Source organism: Bubalus bubalis, chromosome 7 (genome assembly GCF_019923935.1).
Source record: "Bubalus bubalis isolate 160015118507 breed Murrah chromosome 7, NDDB_SH_1, whole genome shotgun sequence".
NCBI lineage: Eukaryota > Metazoa > Chordata > Mammalia > Artiodactyla > Bovidae > Bubalus > Bubalus bubalis.
The window spans coordinates 26,521,543-26,535,495 of record NC_059163.1 but is presented as its reverse complement, the minus strand read 5'-3'; the positions used below and the strand labels follow the sequence as shown (position 1 = coordinate 26,535,495).

Here is a 13,953-nt window from a genome sequence, read left to right as displayed (position 1 = left end):
GCACAATAAAGCCAAGTTCAGTAAGGTGAGGTACAGCTGTATGGTAAAGGTAGTAGATTAGTCACTGTTAAACTTGTATGAAGGTTAAAGACAAAAGTAGTAAAAATAACTGTAACTACTGTAATTAGTTAAAGAATACACACAATTGAAAGATGTAAAATGTAACATCAAAACCATAAAATGTGGAGAGTGAAAGAATAAAAATGTAGAGCTTCGAATGCATTCAAAATTAAGCTGTTATCAACTTAAAATGGACTGTTATAAGTTGTTATATGTAAGCTTCCTGATACCACAAATCAAAAACCTATACTAGATACATAAAAGGAAATGAGAAATGAATATAAGATAACCACTAAAGAAAATCATCAACCACAAAGGAAGAGAGCAAGAGAAGAAGGAAGAGAGGAACTACAGAACAGTCAGAAAACATTTAACAAAATGACAATAAGGACATATCTTTCAATAATCACTTTAAATGTAAAATGAACTAAATTTTCCAATCAAAAGATACAGAGTGGTTGAATGGATACAAAAACAAGACCCATCTATATGCTGCCTACAAAAGACTCACTTAATACCTACAGACACACACAAACTCAAAGTAGGATGGAAAAAAGATATTCCATGCAAATAGAAGCCAAAAGAAAGCTGGAAGAACTATACTTATGTTACCGGATGCAAGTCTGTGTGTCCAATGTGCAGGGACGTGAAACAACACCAAAATGTTGGAATTTGAAGCAGAGAAAGGTTTATTGCAGAGCCATGCACAGAAATGAGTAGCTTATGCCTTGGAAAAAAATCCTGAGCTCCCCAAAACTTTTGGCAAAAGCCTTTTATAGGAAAGGTGAGGGAGTGGGTATCATTAGTTGTTTCAGACTTCTTGGTATCAGATCCTTTGTTCTAGAGGTCATGTTACCATGTTCTTGTAAATCTCCAAAGAAGAAAATGGTATTATTTGTTCTGGAAAGAAAGGGTGAGGTCCCAGTGCTCAACTTCTGCCCTCCAAGGTCCAGGTCCTGGCTAAAAGGAGGGGGTCCCTATGTGGGACCTGTCTGGGAGCATTCATCCAATACCCAGCCTGGGTCCTTTTGCCAGTCTCTGGTCTGGCTGAAGAGGCAGATCTCAGCTGGCAGAATCCTCAGGGCCAGGTTCCCAGACCCTGCTCAGTCACTATCACTTAGGGGCCAAGGCACCTGGGACCCAGCCAGCTCTCAGGCTTTTCATTTAAGGTGGAGAGGATCTGAGGCCTTCACGGCTTATGACCCTTGGAGATTGCTACCACCGTCAGGTTGTAGAGGTGAGGACTGGGGAGAGATTCACTGCTGCTTCAAGGCCTGGTCCAGCCAGTTGGTGGCTGTTGTGAGGGCTCTGGAGCTCTGCAGGACACAGCCCTTAACCTGTCTCTCGGCCTTCCTAGCTGGCCCCAAGGGCCTGGGAGAAGGCTGCAATTCACCTCTCCCTGCAGTCTCGATCCCAGAATCACTGTTGGCTGACTGTTGGTGGAATGGGTCCTCGAACCACCACGTGTTATCTCTTGCATGCTAACAGCCGTGTGCTGCTTCACCCCTATTCTAGTGGCAGGCATACCTGCAGGTCAGGGTCTCATTGGCCAAGTGGGCACAGGGGCATGCCACCTCCTTGCCTTCTCCCCGCTGCCTGCTTCACCTTCCTGTCATAGCTGTCCTTGCAGAGAGCCCAGTAGGAGTCAGGGACTGCTTGGCCAGGCCAGGCTGGGGGGCAGCAGTGGTAGCACAGGGTGGGTGGCACTGGGCAAGCTGACTCCATTAAATGTGGTACCCAAGGCTGTGGCTCACGTCCAGCTGCCTACCAGGCTTGCAGCAGAGCCCTGGCCTGGGACCTGGTGCTGCTCCCACCTGAAGCCCCTATGCATCTGATGTTCTGATATCATTTGGCCTCACTGTGCATAGGGCATGCAAACTTGTGTTCAGTAACACTTATATCAGACAGAATATACAAAACAGACTGTAAAAAGAGACAAGGAGATTATGTAGTGATAAAGTGGTCAGTTGAATAAGAGGACATAACATTTGTAAATGTTTATGCACCCAATATGCTGTGTGCTTAGTTGCTCAGTTGTGTACAACTCTCTGCGACCTCATGGACTGTAGCCCACCAGGCTTCTCTGTCCATGGGGATTCTCCAGGAAGGAGAACTGGAGTGCGTTACCATGCCCTCCTCCAGGGGATCTTCCCAGCCCAGGAATCAAATCCAGGTGTCCCACATTGTAGGCGGATTTTTTACCATCTGAACCACCAGAGAAGCAGCCAATATAGGAGCACCTAAATATATAAAGCAAATATTAACAGGCCTAAAGGAAGAATAGATAGCAGTACAATAATAGTAGGGGACTTTAATATCCCACTTATATCAGTGGATAGATCATTCAGACAGATAATGAATAAGGGAACAATGGCCTTAAATGACATAGACTTAACAGAAATACACACGACATGCCACCTGAAAGCAGTAGAATACTCATTTTTCTCAAGTGTATATGGAGCATTCTCTAAGATAGATTATATGTTAGGCCACAAAATTTAAAAATTTAATAAAATTGAAATCATATTAAGCATCTTTTCTAATCACAATGGCATGAAACTAGAAATTAGTTATAAGAAGAAAACTAGGAAATTTATAAATATGTAAAGATTAAGTCCTTATGGCAGAAAGTGAAGAGGAACTGAAGACCCTCTTGATGAAAGTGAAAGACAGAAAAATCTGGCTTAAAACTCAACATTCAAAAAACTAAGATCATGGCATCCAGTCCCATCACTTCATGGCAAATAGATGGGGGAACAATAGAAACAGTGACAGACTTTCTTGGGCTCTAAAATCACTGCAGATGGTAATTGCAGCCATGAAATTGAAAGATGCATGCTCCTTGGAAGAAAAGCTATGACCAACCTAAACACCATATTAAAAAGCCAAGACATTACTTTGCTAACAAAGGCTCATCTAGTCAAAGCTATGGTTTTTCCAGTAGTCTTGTTATGGATGTGAGAGTTGGACCATATAGAAAGCTGAGCACCAAATTGATAACTTTTGAACTGTGGTGTTGGAGAAGACTCTTCAGAGTCCCTTGGACTGCAAGGAGATTAAACCAGTCCAATCCTAAAGGAAATCAGTCCTGAATATTCATTTTAAGGACTCATGCTGAAGCTGAAACTGCAATACTTTGGCCACCTGATGTGAAAATCTGACTCATTGGGAAAGACCCTGATGCTGGGAAAGATTGAAGGTAGGAGGGGAATGGGACAGAGGATGAGATGGTTGGATGGCATCACTGACTCAATGGACATGAGTTAGAGTAAGCTCCGGGAGTTGGTGATGGACAGGGAAGCCTGGCGTGCTGCAGTCCATGGGGTTTCAAAGAGGTGGACCCGACTGAGTAACTGAACTGAACTGAAAGATTAAATAGCATATGCCTATATAGTCAGTAGGTCAAAGAAAAAGTTGAAAGCAAAATAAAAAAAATACCTTGAGACAAACAAAAATGGCAATATACCAAAATTTGTGGGATGCAGTAAAAGCAGTTCAAGAGTTCATAGTGATAAATCCCTACTGCAAGAAGCAAGGAAAATTTCAAGCAACCTAACTTTACATCTCAAGGAACTAGAAATAGGAGAATAAATAAAGCCCAAAGTTAGAAGGAAGGAAATAGCAAAATTCGTACTAGAAATAAATGAAACAAAGACAATAGAGAAGATGAATGAAATCAAAAGCTGTTTTGTTAAATAAGCAAAATGGATAAATCTTTAGCTAGATTCACTGAAAAGAGAGAACTCAAAATCAGAAACAAAAGAGAAGACATTACAGATGATATCACAGAAATATAAAGCATCGTAAGAGACTTGGAAGAAAAGCTTTTCCCTGGAAGAAAAGCTGTGACCAAACTAGACAGCATATTAAAAAACAGAGACATTACTTTGCCGACAATGGTCTGTCTAGTCAAAGCTGTGGTTTTTCCAGTAGTCGTGTATGGATGTGAGAGTTGGACCATAAAGAAAGCTAAACACTGAAGAATTGATGCTTTTGAACTGTGGTGTTAGAGAAGACTCTAGAGAGTCCCTTGGACTGCAGGGAGATCAACCAGTCAATCCTAAAGGACATCAGTCCTGAATATTTATTGGAAAGACTGATGCTGGAGCAGAAACTCCAAATACTTTGGCCACCTGATGCGAAGAACTGACTCATTGGAAAAGACCCTGATGCTGGGGAAAATTGAAGGCAGAGAGAGAAGGGGACGACAGAGGATGAGATGGTTGGATGGCATCACCGATTTGATGGACTTGAGTTTGAGTAAGCTCCAGGAGTTGGTGATGGACAGGGAAGTCTGGCATGCTACAGTCCATGGGGTTTCAAAGAGTCAGACACGACTGAATGACTGAACTGAATTGTGAGAGACTGCTTCAAATAAAGTATATGCTAATAACTTGGGCAACCTAGAAGAAATGGATAAATTCCCAGTAACAACCTTCCAGCAGTGAATCAGGAAGAAATAAAAAATCAGAACAGACTGATTATTAGTAAGCAGATTGAATCAGTAATTAAAAACTTGTCCCAAATAAAAGTCCAGATGGTTTCAATGACAAATTCTACCAAGTATTTGAAAAAGAATTAACACCAGTCCTTTTCAGACTTTTCCAAGAAATAGAAGAGGAGGAAATACATCTGAGTTCATAACTCATTTTATAAGGGCATTCTTAGCCTGATACTAAATCCAGACAAAGACACAACAAAAAATGAAAATCTCAGGCTAATATCCCTGATGAACATAGATGTAAAAATCCTTAACAAATTATTAGCAAACTGATTTCAACAATGCATTAAAAGTATTATACACCATTATCAAGTGGAATTTATTCCAGGGATGCAGGGATAGTTCAGAGTCATAAATCAGTCAGTGAAATACTGCAGATTAAAAAAGTGAAAGATAAAAATCATGTGATCATCACAACAGATGTAGGGAAAGCACTTAACAAAATTTAACACCCATTTTGATTAAAAAAAAAAAGTTCTCAACAAAGTATAAAGGGAATGTACCTCCATGTAGTAAGGGTTGTCTGTGATGGATCTACAGCTAATATGCTCAGTGATGAAAACCTGAAAGCTTTTCATCTAAAATCAGGTGCAAGACCAGGATGGCCACTCTAGACACTTACTCAGCATTGTATTGGGAATCCTAATCAGAGCAGTCCAGCAAGAAAAAGAAATTAAATCATCTGAATTGGAAAGGAAGAAGTAAAACTGTCTCTGTTTGCAGATGACATGATACTATATACAGAAAGTCCTAAAGATTCCTCCAAAAACTAGAACTAATAAATTCAGTGAAGTTGCAGGATACAGAATCAATACACAGAAATTTCTTACGTTTCAATGCACCAATAACTATCATCAGAAAGAGAAATAAAAATAATCTCATTTGTAGTTCACCAAAAATAATAAAGTGTGAATAAATTTAATCAAGGCGATGAGAGAAGGTGAAGAAGACTCAGATGAATAGAAAGATATCCCATGCTCAGGGACTAGAAGAATCCATATTGTTAAAATGTCTATACTACCCAAAGAAATCTATAGATTCAGTGCAATCTGTTTGAAAATTCCAATGGCATTTCCCACAAAATAGGACCAAAAAAAATTCTAAAACTTGTTTAGTAAGTAAGCATTAGTTGCTCAGTCTTGTCCAACTCTGTGACTCCATGGACTGTATAGCCTGCCAGCCTCCTCTGTCCATGGAATACTGGAGTGGGTTGCCATACTCTTCTCCAGAAGATCTTCCTGACTCAGGGATTGAACCCAGGTCTCTTGCATTGCAAGTGGACTCGTTACTGTCTGAGCCACCAGTGAAGCCCAAAACGTGTTTCAGTTCAGTTCAGTCGCTCAGTCGTGTCCGACTCTTTGCAACCCCATGAATTGCAGCACGCCAGGCCTCCCTGTCCATCACCAACTCAGACTCATGTCCATCGAGTCAGTGATGCCATCCAGCCGTCTCATCCTCTGTCGTCCCCTTTTCCTCCTGCCCCCAATCCCTCCCAGCATCAGAGTCTTTTCCAATGGTCAACTCTTCACATGAGGTGGCCAAAGTACTGGAGTCTCAGCTTTAGCATCATTCCTTCCAAAGAAATCCCAGGGCTAATCTCCTTCAGAATGGACTGGTTGGATCTCCTTGCAGTCCAAGGGACTCTCAAGAATCTTCTCCAACACCACAGTTCAAAAGCATCAATTCTTCGGCACTCAGCCTTCTTCACAGTCCGACTTGCACATCCATACATGACCACAGGAAAAACCATAGCCTTGACTAGACAGACCTTTGTTGGCAAAGTAATGTCTCTGCTTTTGAATATGCTATCTAGGTTGGTCATAACTTTCCTTTCAAGGAGTAAGCGTCTTTTAATTTCATGGCTGCAGTCACTTGTTTGGGACCACATAAACCTCCAAACAGCCAAAGCAATCTTGAGAAAGAAGAACAAAGCTGAAAGTATTGTGTGCCATGATTTCAAACTTTATTGTAAAGCTGTAGTAATCAAATGGAGAAGGAAATGGCAACCTACTCCAGTATACTTGCCTGGAGAATCCCATGGACAGAGGAGCCTGGTGGGCTGCAGTCCATGGGGTCGCAAAGAGTTGGGCATAACTGAGCAACTAACACACATGCATAGTAATCAAAACAGTGTGGTACTGGCATGAAGACAGACACATAGATCAGTGAACTAGAATGGCAAGCCCAGAAATAAACCCATGCATATATGGTCAATTAACTTACAACAAAGGAGCCAATATACAATGGGGAAGGGAATCTCTTCAGTAAATGGTGTTGGGAATGGTGTTCAGTAATGGTGTTGGGAAAGCTGAACAGGCACATGCAAAAGAATGAAACCAGACCACTTTCTCACATCACACACAAAAATTAACTCAAAATGTATTAAAGACATGAATGTAAGACCTGAACCATAAAACTCCTAGAGGAAACATAAGTGGTAAGCTCCTTGGCATTGGTCTTAGCAGTGATTTTTTTAATTTGACACCAAAAGCAAAGGCAGTAAAAGCAAAAATCAAAAAATGGTACTCAGCTAAACTAAGGAGTTTCTGCTCAGTAAAGGAAACCATCTAAAAATGAAAATACAACCTGAATGGTGGAAAATATTTGCAAATCATACATATGATAAAGGGTTAGTATCCAAACTTTGTAAAGAACTCATAACAACTCAATCAGAAATAATGCATATAAAAATAACAGAAGACCTGAAGAGATATTTTTTCAAATAATACACACAGATGGCCAGCAGACACGTGGAAAGATCAGTATCACTAATCATCAGGGAAATGCACATCAAAACCACAATGAAATATCACCTCACACCTGTTAGAATGGATATTATTTAAAAAGACAACAAATATTGGAGAATGTGAAGAAAAAGAAATACTTATGCACTCTTGGTGGGAATCCAAGTTGGTGCATTCGCTATGAGAAATATGGGGAGTTCTTCAAAAAATTAAAAACAGAATTGTGTTTTCTTGGGCTCCAAAATCACTGTGGAGGGTGACTGCAGCTGTGAAATTCAAAGACGCCTGCTCCTTGGAAGGAAAGCTATGATAAACCTACATAGCATATTCAAAAACAGAAATATCACTTTGCTGACAAAGGTCTGTATAGTTAAAGCTATGGTTTTTCCAATAGTCATATATGGATATGAGAGTTGGACCATAAAGGAGACGGAACACCAGAGAACTGATGCTTTTGAATTGTGGTGCTGGATAAGATTCTTGAGAGTCCCTTGGACAGCAAGGAGATCAAACCAGTCAATCCTGAGTATTCACTGGAAGGACTGATGCTGAAGCTGAAACCCTGGTAGTTTGGCCACCTGATGCAAGAGCCAGCTCATTGGAAATGACCCTGATGCTGGGAAACACTGAAAGCAAAAAGAGAAGAGAGTGACAGAGGATGAGATGGTTAGATAGCATCATCGACTCAGTGGACATGAGTTTGAGCAAACTCTGGGAGATACTGGAGGACAGAGGAGCTTGGTGTGCTGTAATCCATGGGATCACAAAGAGTTGAACATGACTTAGTGACTGAACAGCAACAGTAACAACAAATGATCTAACAATTCCGCTTCTGAGTATTAACCCAAAGAAAGTGAAAACAGTTGAAAAGATTTCTGTACTTTCATGTTCTTAAAAGCATTATTTACATGCTGGGAAAAATTGAAGGCAGGAAGAGAAGGAGACAACAGAGGACGAGATGGTTGGATGGCATCGCCAACTCAATGGGCATGAGTTTGAGCAAACTCTCGGAGATGGTGAAGGGCGGGGAAGCCTGGTGTTCTGCTGTCCATGGGATCTCAAAGAGTTGGACAGGACTGAGCGACTGAACAAGAAGAAGATACGGAAGCAACTTAAGTGTCCATGGACAGTTAGGTGGATAAAGAAGATGTGGTACATATATAATGTAATATTACTCAGCCATAAAAAGAATGAAATAATGCCATTTGTAACAACGTGGATGGCTCTTGAGGGCATTATGCCAAGAAATAAGTCAGGGAGAGAAAAACAAATAACATATGGTCTTCAGCATTGCAGGCAATGTGTTTACTAGGTGTACTTTACTCAAATGAGAGCTATAGTTGCAGATACTGCCAAATCCTTCCCTTAGTGCTCTCACTGGGCTTTGTACTTAAGATTCTTAACATGTATTCTGGATAAGTTTCACATCTTTTATTAGTTTGAGTGCTTTTCAGATTTGTTTTCCTTGTGCATCCCAGCACCTGGCACAGTACCTAAAATACAGTAAGCTGGTTGAGTGAATGGTGATAGCCATCACCGTTGCCAGTGATTAACACAGGAAGTCCTCTGAGTTATGTGAACCATCTAGCAAGGGTAAAATCCTTGCTTTAGCTTGACATCTCAGAATCAAAGGGTCAAAAGGTTAGGAATGGGAAGTGTGATCACTCTCTGAGAAGCCCAGATCTGAGGGCTCAGACTGAACGTGCTGTGTGGTTGGAGGGAATTGCTGTGGCTTTACAAGCCTCTTGGAGATTTCGTGTGTTAACTGTGGTGATTCCAAGGGATAGTGTGGGGGCCAGATATAAATAGCAGAACACAAATGAGGTAATGTGCCACTGCCAAGCTACTGCTGGGGATGTTTATAAAAAGAAAAGCATTCCCTTTTCAGCTCTCAGTGTCAACAACCTCCTATCCTGAAGACACCCTCACCACAACTGAGAGAGTGGGGAAACAGTGAGACCTAGCATCATTTAAAACTCCACAAGGAGAAAAGCCAGGTAAACATTTTGACTTATTTACGTTCAGACTACGGAAGTGAAGATTTTTCAAGAAAATCCTCATTCAGAGCTTGTCTTGTGACAGTTACCTGTCAAGTGTTATTTTCAAAATCTCTTTTCTAAAGGGATGATTAACACAGAAGTGGCATTTTTGTGCTTTTAATATCTTTAATGAAAGAAACTGCTTGTGAATAAAGATGGCAATCTGGGGCCAAAGGGAAGACTATCTTCTTTTCCCTGTGCTGTTCATCCCCACTTTCAGGTGCCAGAATATGGTGATTGGTAGGATGAAAAAGAGATTTCAGTTCAGTTCCAGTCATGTCAACTTTGTTTTAGGTATGTGGAAAAGGCCGAAAAGCAGTCTTTAATTAATTGAATCAGTTAGTGATTCTGGGACATCTTCAGCCCTTGATGGCCTCTTACCCTCCTGTTTACCTGCTTCTGTCTCATGAATGTTGAGATGAATATTGGGCACACAGCCAGTAGAGTTATATAATCTTACCAGAGTTGCTTCCTGTTCACCTCCTTTTTATTCTCATTCCTGCTTTCAGCACGTTATTCAGGATGCTTGTTTTATCCTTGGCTTCTCTTAAATGTGAATATTTGGGAGGAAGAGAACACCCCGGATAACCTTCTGGTTTTTACCACTACCTGTCTCCATCCTACCAAATGGGCGTCACTTGGTTTGCAGGGAGGATGAAGAATGGATGATGTGTGTGGATACTAACTCCTGGAGAATTCTTGGAGACTGGGAGCTAGGAGACCAATCTGCAATGGTGTTGCGTTTTTCTTTTTCTTTTTTTTCAGTTTGTGTTTTCCTGTGTATGATGAGGGGAGATTGAGAGGGAGGAAGAATAATTGACTCTCAGTGACTGTTGGTGGGAGAGACAACATGTCTAAAGGAGAATGGAAATTGACAGATTTAATCCTGAGCAAATATCTGAAGTTTTCTGAGCTTTTGTTTCCTCATGTGTAGAATGAAGGTGTTAGATCACCAGACAAAATCTAATGACCCTTTCAGCCATTGGGAATTTATTCATAATCACTTCCTAACTATCATGATACCGCTTTTACCCAGAATGAAAAAATGTGTATCGTGTGTATCATCCTGTTCTACTTCTCTAAACTTCTACTAAATTGGAATTCCTTCATTTTAATTTAGAAGAGAAAAATGAAGACAGGACATTTTGAAATGGTCGTCGTGCTGTTGGCACCTATGATTCTAATGGACATCCTCCAGGTAATGTTAGGAATGGGAAGCACGTGGTCATTGGAACGGGAACTCTTGGTATAAGGTTGCCTGAGGCATTTGTGTGTGTTGATGATAGAAATGAAGACAGATAGAATAATAATAAGTTAGTGTTTTTAAATGTAGATCTTACCTTTTACACACTGATACATGTTAACTGTAGAAAATTAAAAATTAAAAGTAGACAAAGGGAGGAAAGTAAAAATCATCCACAATTTTCCACCCAGAGGGAGTGAGTCTTAATCTGTTGGTGTGTAGGCTTCTCAGCATTTTTCTGTGTATTTATGTTTGTAATTTACAAGATAGATTCACACTATATATAGTATTTTGTTTTTACTTTTTTAAGTTAATACTATGCTACAGGTATGTCCATGGCATCAGATATTCTAAAAACTTGTATTTTTCTTCATATACGTTGACAATGCAATGTCTACTTGTTTCCCATGTTTTATATAGTGGCTCTTTTCTCCTGTTCAGTATTCTTTTTATTTTGATAGAACTTTCATGATTTTATTTTTTACAACTGAATCTTTAAACATTCTGTAACATGTTTTTATGTAAAATATGAGCCAGGTATCTCACTTGGGTTTTTTCTCCCACATTGTTAGCTCTCACATCACTACTGAGTATTGTCCACTGATTTGAAGCACCTTCTTTAAAATGTGTTAAATTCTTAAAAACGTAATCCATTTTGAGTTTAATAATCTGAAATATTGTTTATAGAATCATTGTATATTCTGTTACCTGTTTTGCAGTGTGACTTTTAAAAAATTGAAGTGTAATTCCCATATAAAAAGATACCATTTTCAAGTGTATAGTTGAGTGATTGTCATATATTCACTATGTTGTGCAGCCATCATCACTTTATCTCATTATAGGATTCCTATCACCCCCAAAAGAAGCCCTGTAGCTGTTAGTAGTCAATTCCAATTCCCTCTTCCCTGCATTCCCCGAGACCACTAATCTGCTTTGTCTCTATGAATTTGCAGATTCTGGACATTTCATCTGAATGGAATCATACAATATCTGGCCTTCTCGGTGGCTTCTTTTAGCATAACATTTTCAAGCTTCATACATGTTGCAGTGTATATTAGTACTTTGTTCTTTTTTGTAGTATAGTAATATTACATTTCTTGGTTATGTCACATTTTGTTTATCCATTCATTAATTGTTGGGCATTTGAGTTGGCCCCACTTTTTGGTTCTTATGAATGAATGTGAGCATGCATGCTCAGTCATGTCCAACTCTTTGTGACCCCATAGACTGGGGCTCCCAGGCTCCTCTGTTGATGGGATTTTCTAGGCAAGACTGCTGGAGTGAGTTGCCATTTCCTCATTCAGGACTTACGAATGAATAGTCCTGCCACAAACTTTTGCGTACAGATTTTTGTTTGTGTGAACATATTTTCAGTTCTCTTGGGTTTATACCAAAAGTATATAATTGCTGGGTCATATGGTGGCTCAATGTTTAACATTGTGAGGAACTGCCAAATTGTCTTCCACATTTTGTATTACTTACACAGCAGTGTATGAGGATTCAGTTTCTCTATATCATTGCCTACATTTGCTATTTTCCCTTTTTTCCTTATCTTTATATCCATCCTAATGGATATGAGGTGGTATCTCACTGTGATTTTGATTTGCCTTTTTAATATTTTTCTGCAACATAATTTTGATGTGTTTATTTATGAATGTTTCATAATTTAACATATCTTTTTAAATCACTTTTACATTTTTGTAATAAATTTCTGGTAATTAAGCTTCATCCATATAGCCTTGTTTCAGTGGATAACTGAGGAAGAAAATATAATTAGTGGGTTCACCTAGCCTTTGTACCTGTTCCTTAATATCCATTCAGTTTTCCCTGAATGGTGGTGGCATTTGTGGGCTTTTTCATTGCTCAAGGTACTCACTGTTCAGAACACACAATCAGCTGTGGCCTTGGGCCAGAAAGACTAGAAGTCTAAAATTAGACACGTGGAGACTGGTTAGAGGCACAGGGGAAAGACAGGAACATAGTGGATCAACTCTTGGATATGATGTGAGGAATGTGGGAGGTGGTTTCAGGGCATGATGTCTTATAATATGTTGAAGTCTTGAAGATAAATTAGACATTGGTGTCCAGGACGCACTCTGGTACATTCTGTGCTGTGGAGGAAAATGCATTTCTTGGCTAGGAGATGGCAATGATTTGATCTAGTAAAGCTCAAATTCCCACTTCAAGAAACTGACCTACGGACCTATAATTTCAGGGGTCTCAGTGACTTTCCCAACAGAATATTTTGTGGCTGCTAATCAGACAGTTTCTGATGCCAGTACAGTTCCTAGTAGCACTACTTGTAAGATGGTGTTGTGAGTTTTATTCCAGACCTTTCATAAGTGTTGTTATAAAGACAAAGTTAAACTCTTTTTTTTCTAAGTACTATATAAATATCAGTGGTCTTTATCATCAGAAACATATTTTGGTTAAGAAACAGACTCTGGAGCCAGATTGCCTGGGTTCAAATCTGAATTCCATACAAGTTAATCTCCTTGCCTTAGTTTGCTCATTTTAAAAGAGGGACTAATAATAGTACCTACCTACCTATGGATGTGAAGTTGGACTATGAAGAAAACTGAGTGCCAAAGAATTGATGCTTTTGATTGTGGTGTTGGAGAAGACTCTTGAGAGTCCCTTGGACTGCAAGAAGAGCCAACCAGTCTATCCTAAAGGAAATCAGTCCTGAATCATTGAAAGGACTGATGCTGAAGCTGAAACTCCAATACTTTGGCCACCTGATGTGAAGAACTAACTCACTGGAAAAGCCCCTGATGCTGGGAAAGATTGAAGGCAGGAGGTGAAGGGGACAACAGAGGATAAAATGATTGTATGGCATCACTGACTCGATGGACATGAGTTTGAGTAAGCTCCAGGAGTTGGTGATGGACAGGGAAGCTTGGTGTGCTGCAGTCCACGGGGTTCTGCAGTTGGACACGGCTGAGTGACTGAACTGAACCTACCTCACAGGGTTACCACGAAGATTAAATGAGTTAATATATATGAACACTTGGTGCTGCACACACAGAAAGCACTCTGGAGAAGTTTTTTAGGCCTTAGGAGTGCAGGGCATGAGTGAGAAGGAGAAATCTAAGAAAATTCCACAAATGAATGGATGGTTTTATATAAGGACTAGGTTGATGCCAGCTGTAGACAGTAGGGTTGTAAGTTTGGCCTTGCTCTTAGATTGTTTTGTTTGAAGGATCTTTGAGCACCTCAAGTGAAATTATTAAGTAGGCAGTTGATACACAGAAGTCAAATGGAGTTATTAATTATGTAGTTGATATATAGATCTTACACTTACACAACAGGTCAGAGATATTCAGATGATCATTGAAACTGTGGGTCTTACATCATTGCCTAAGG

General features: G+C 39.9%; 1 protein-coding gene across 12 annotated transcripts in view; it reads left to right on the top strand.

The window, feature by feature from the left end:
• ART3 (ADP-ribosyltransferase 3 (inactive)) overlaps window positions 1–13,953 on the top strand; it is a 151,342-nt gene that overhangs the window by 97,365 nt on the left and 40,024 nt on the right. For 5 of the 12 annotated variants that reach the window (XM_025289881.2, XM_025289876.2, XM_025289875.2 and 2 more), the window contains exons 1-2: window positions 10,054–10,078; window positions 10,465–10,542. In XM_025289881.2, coding sequence (XP_025145666.2) covers window positions 10,076–10,078; window positions 10,465–10,542 — 81 coding nt within the window. In that variant the 5' untranslated portion in view covers window positions 10,054–10,075. Of the gene's footprint in view, window positions 1–9,193; window positions 9,303–9,914; window positions 10,079–10,464; window positions 10,543–13,953 lie in introns of those variants that run through there. The other 7 variants (XM_025289878.2, XM_025289879.2, XM_025289877.2 and 4 more) reach the window with 6 other exon arrangements.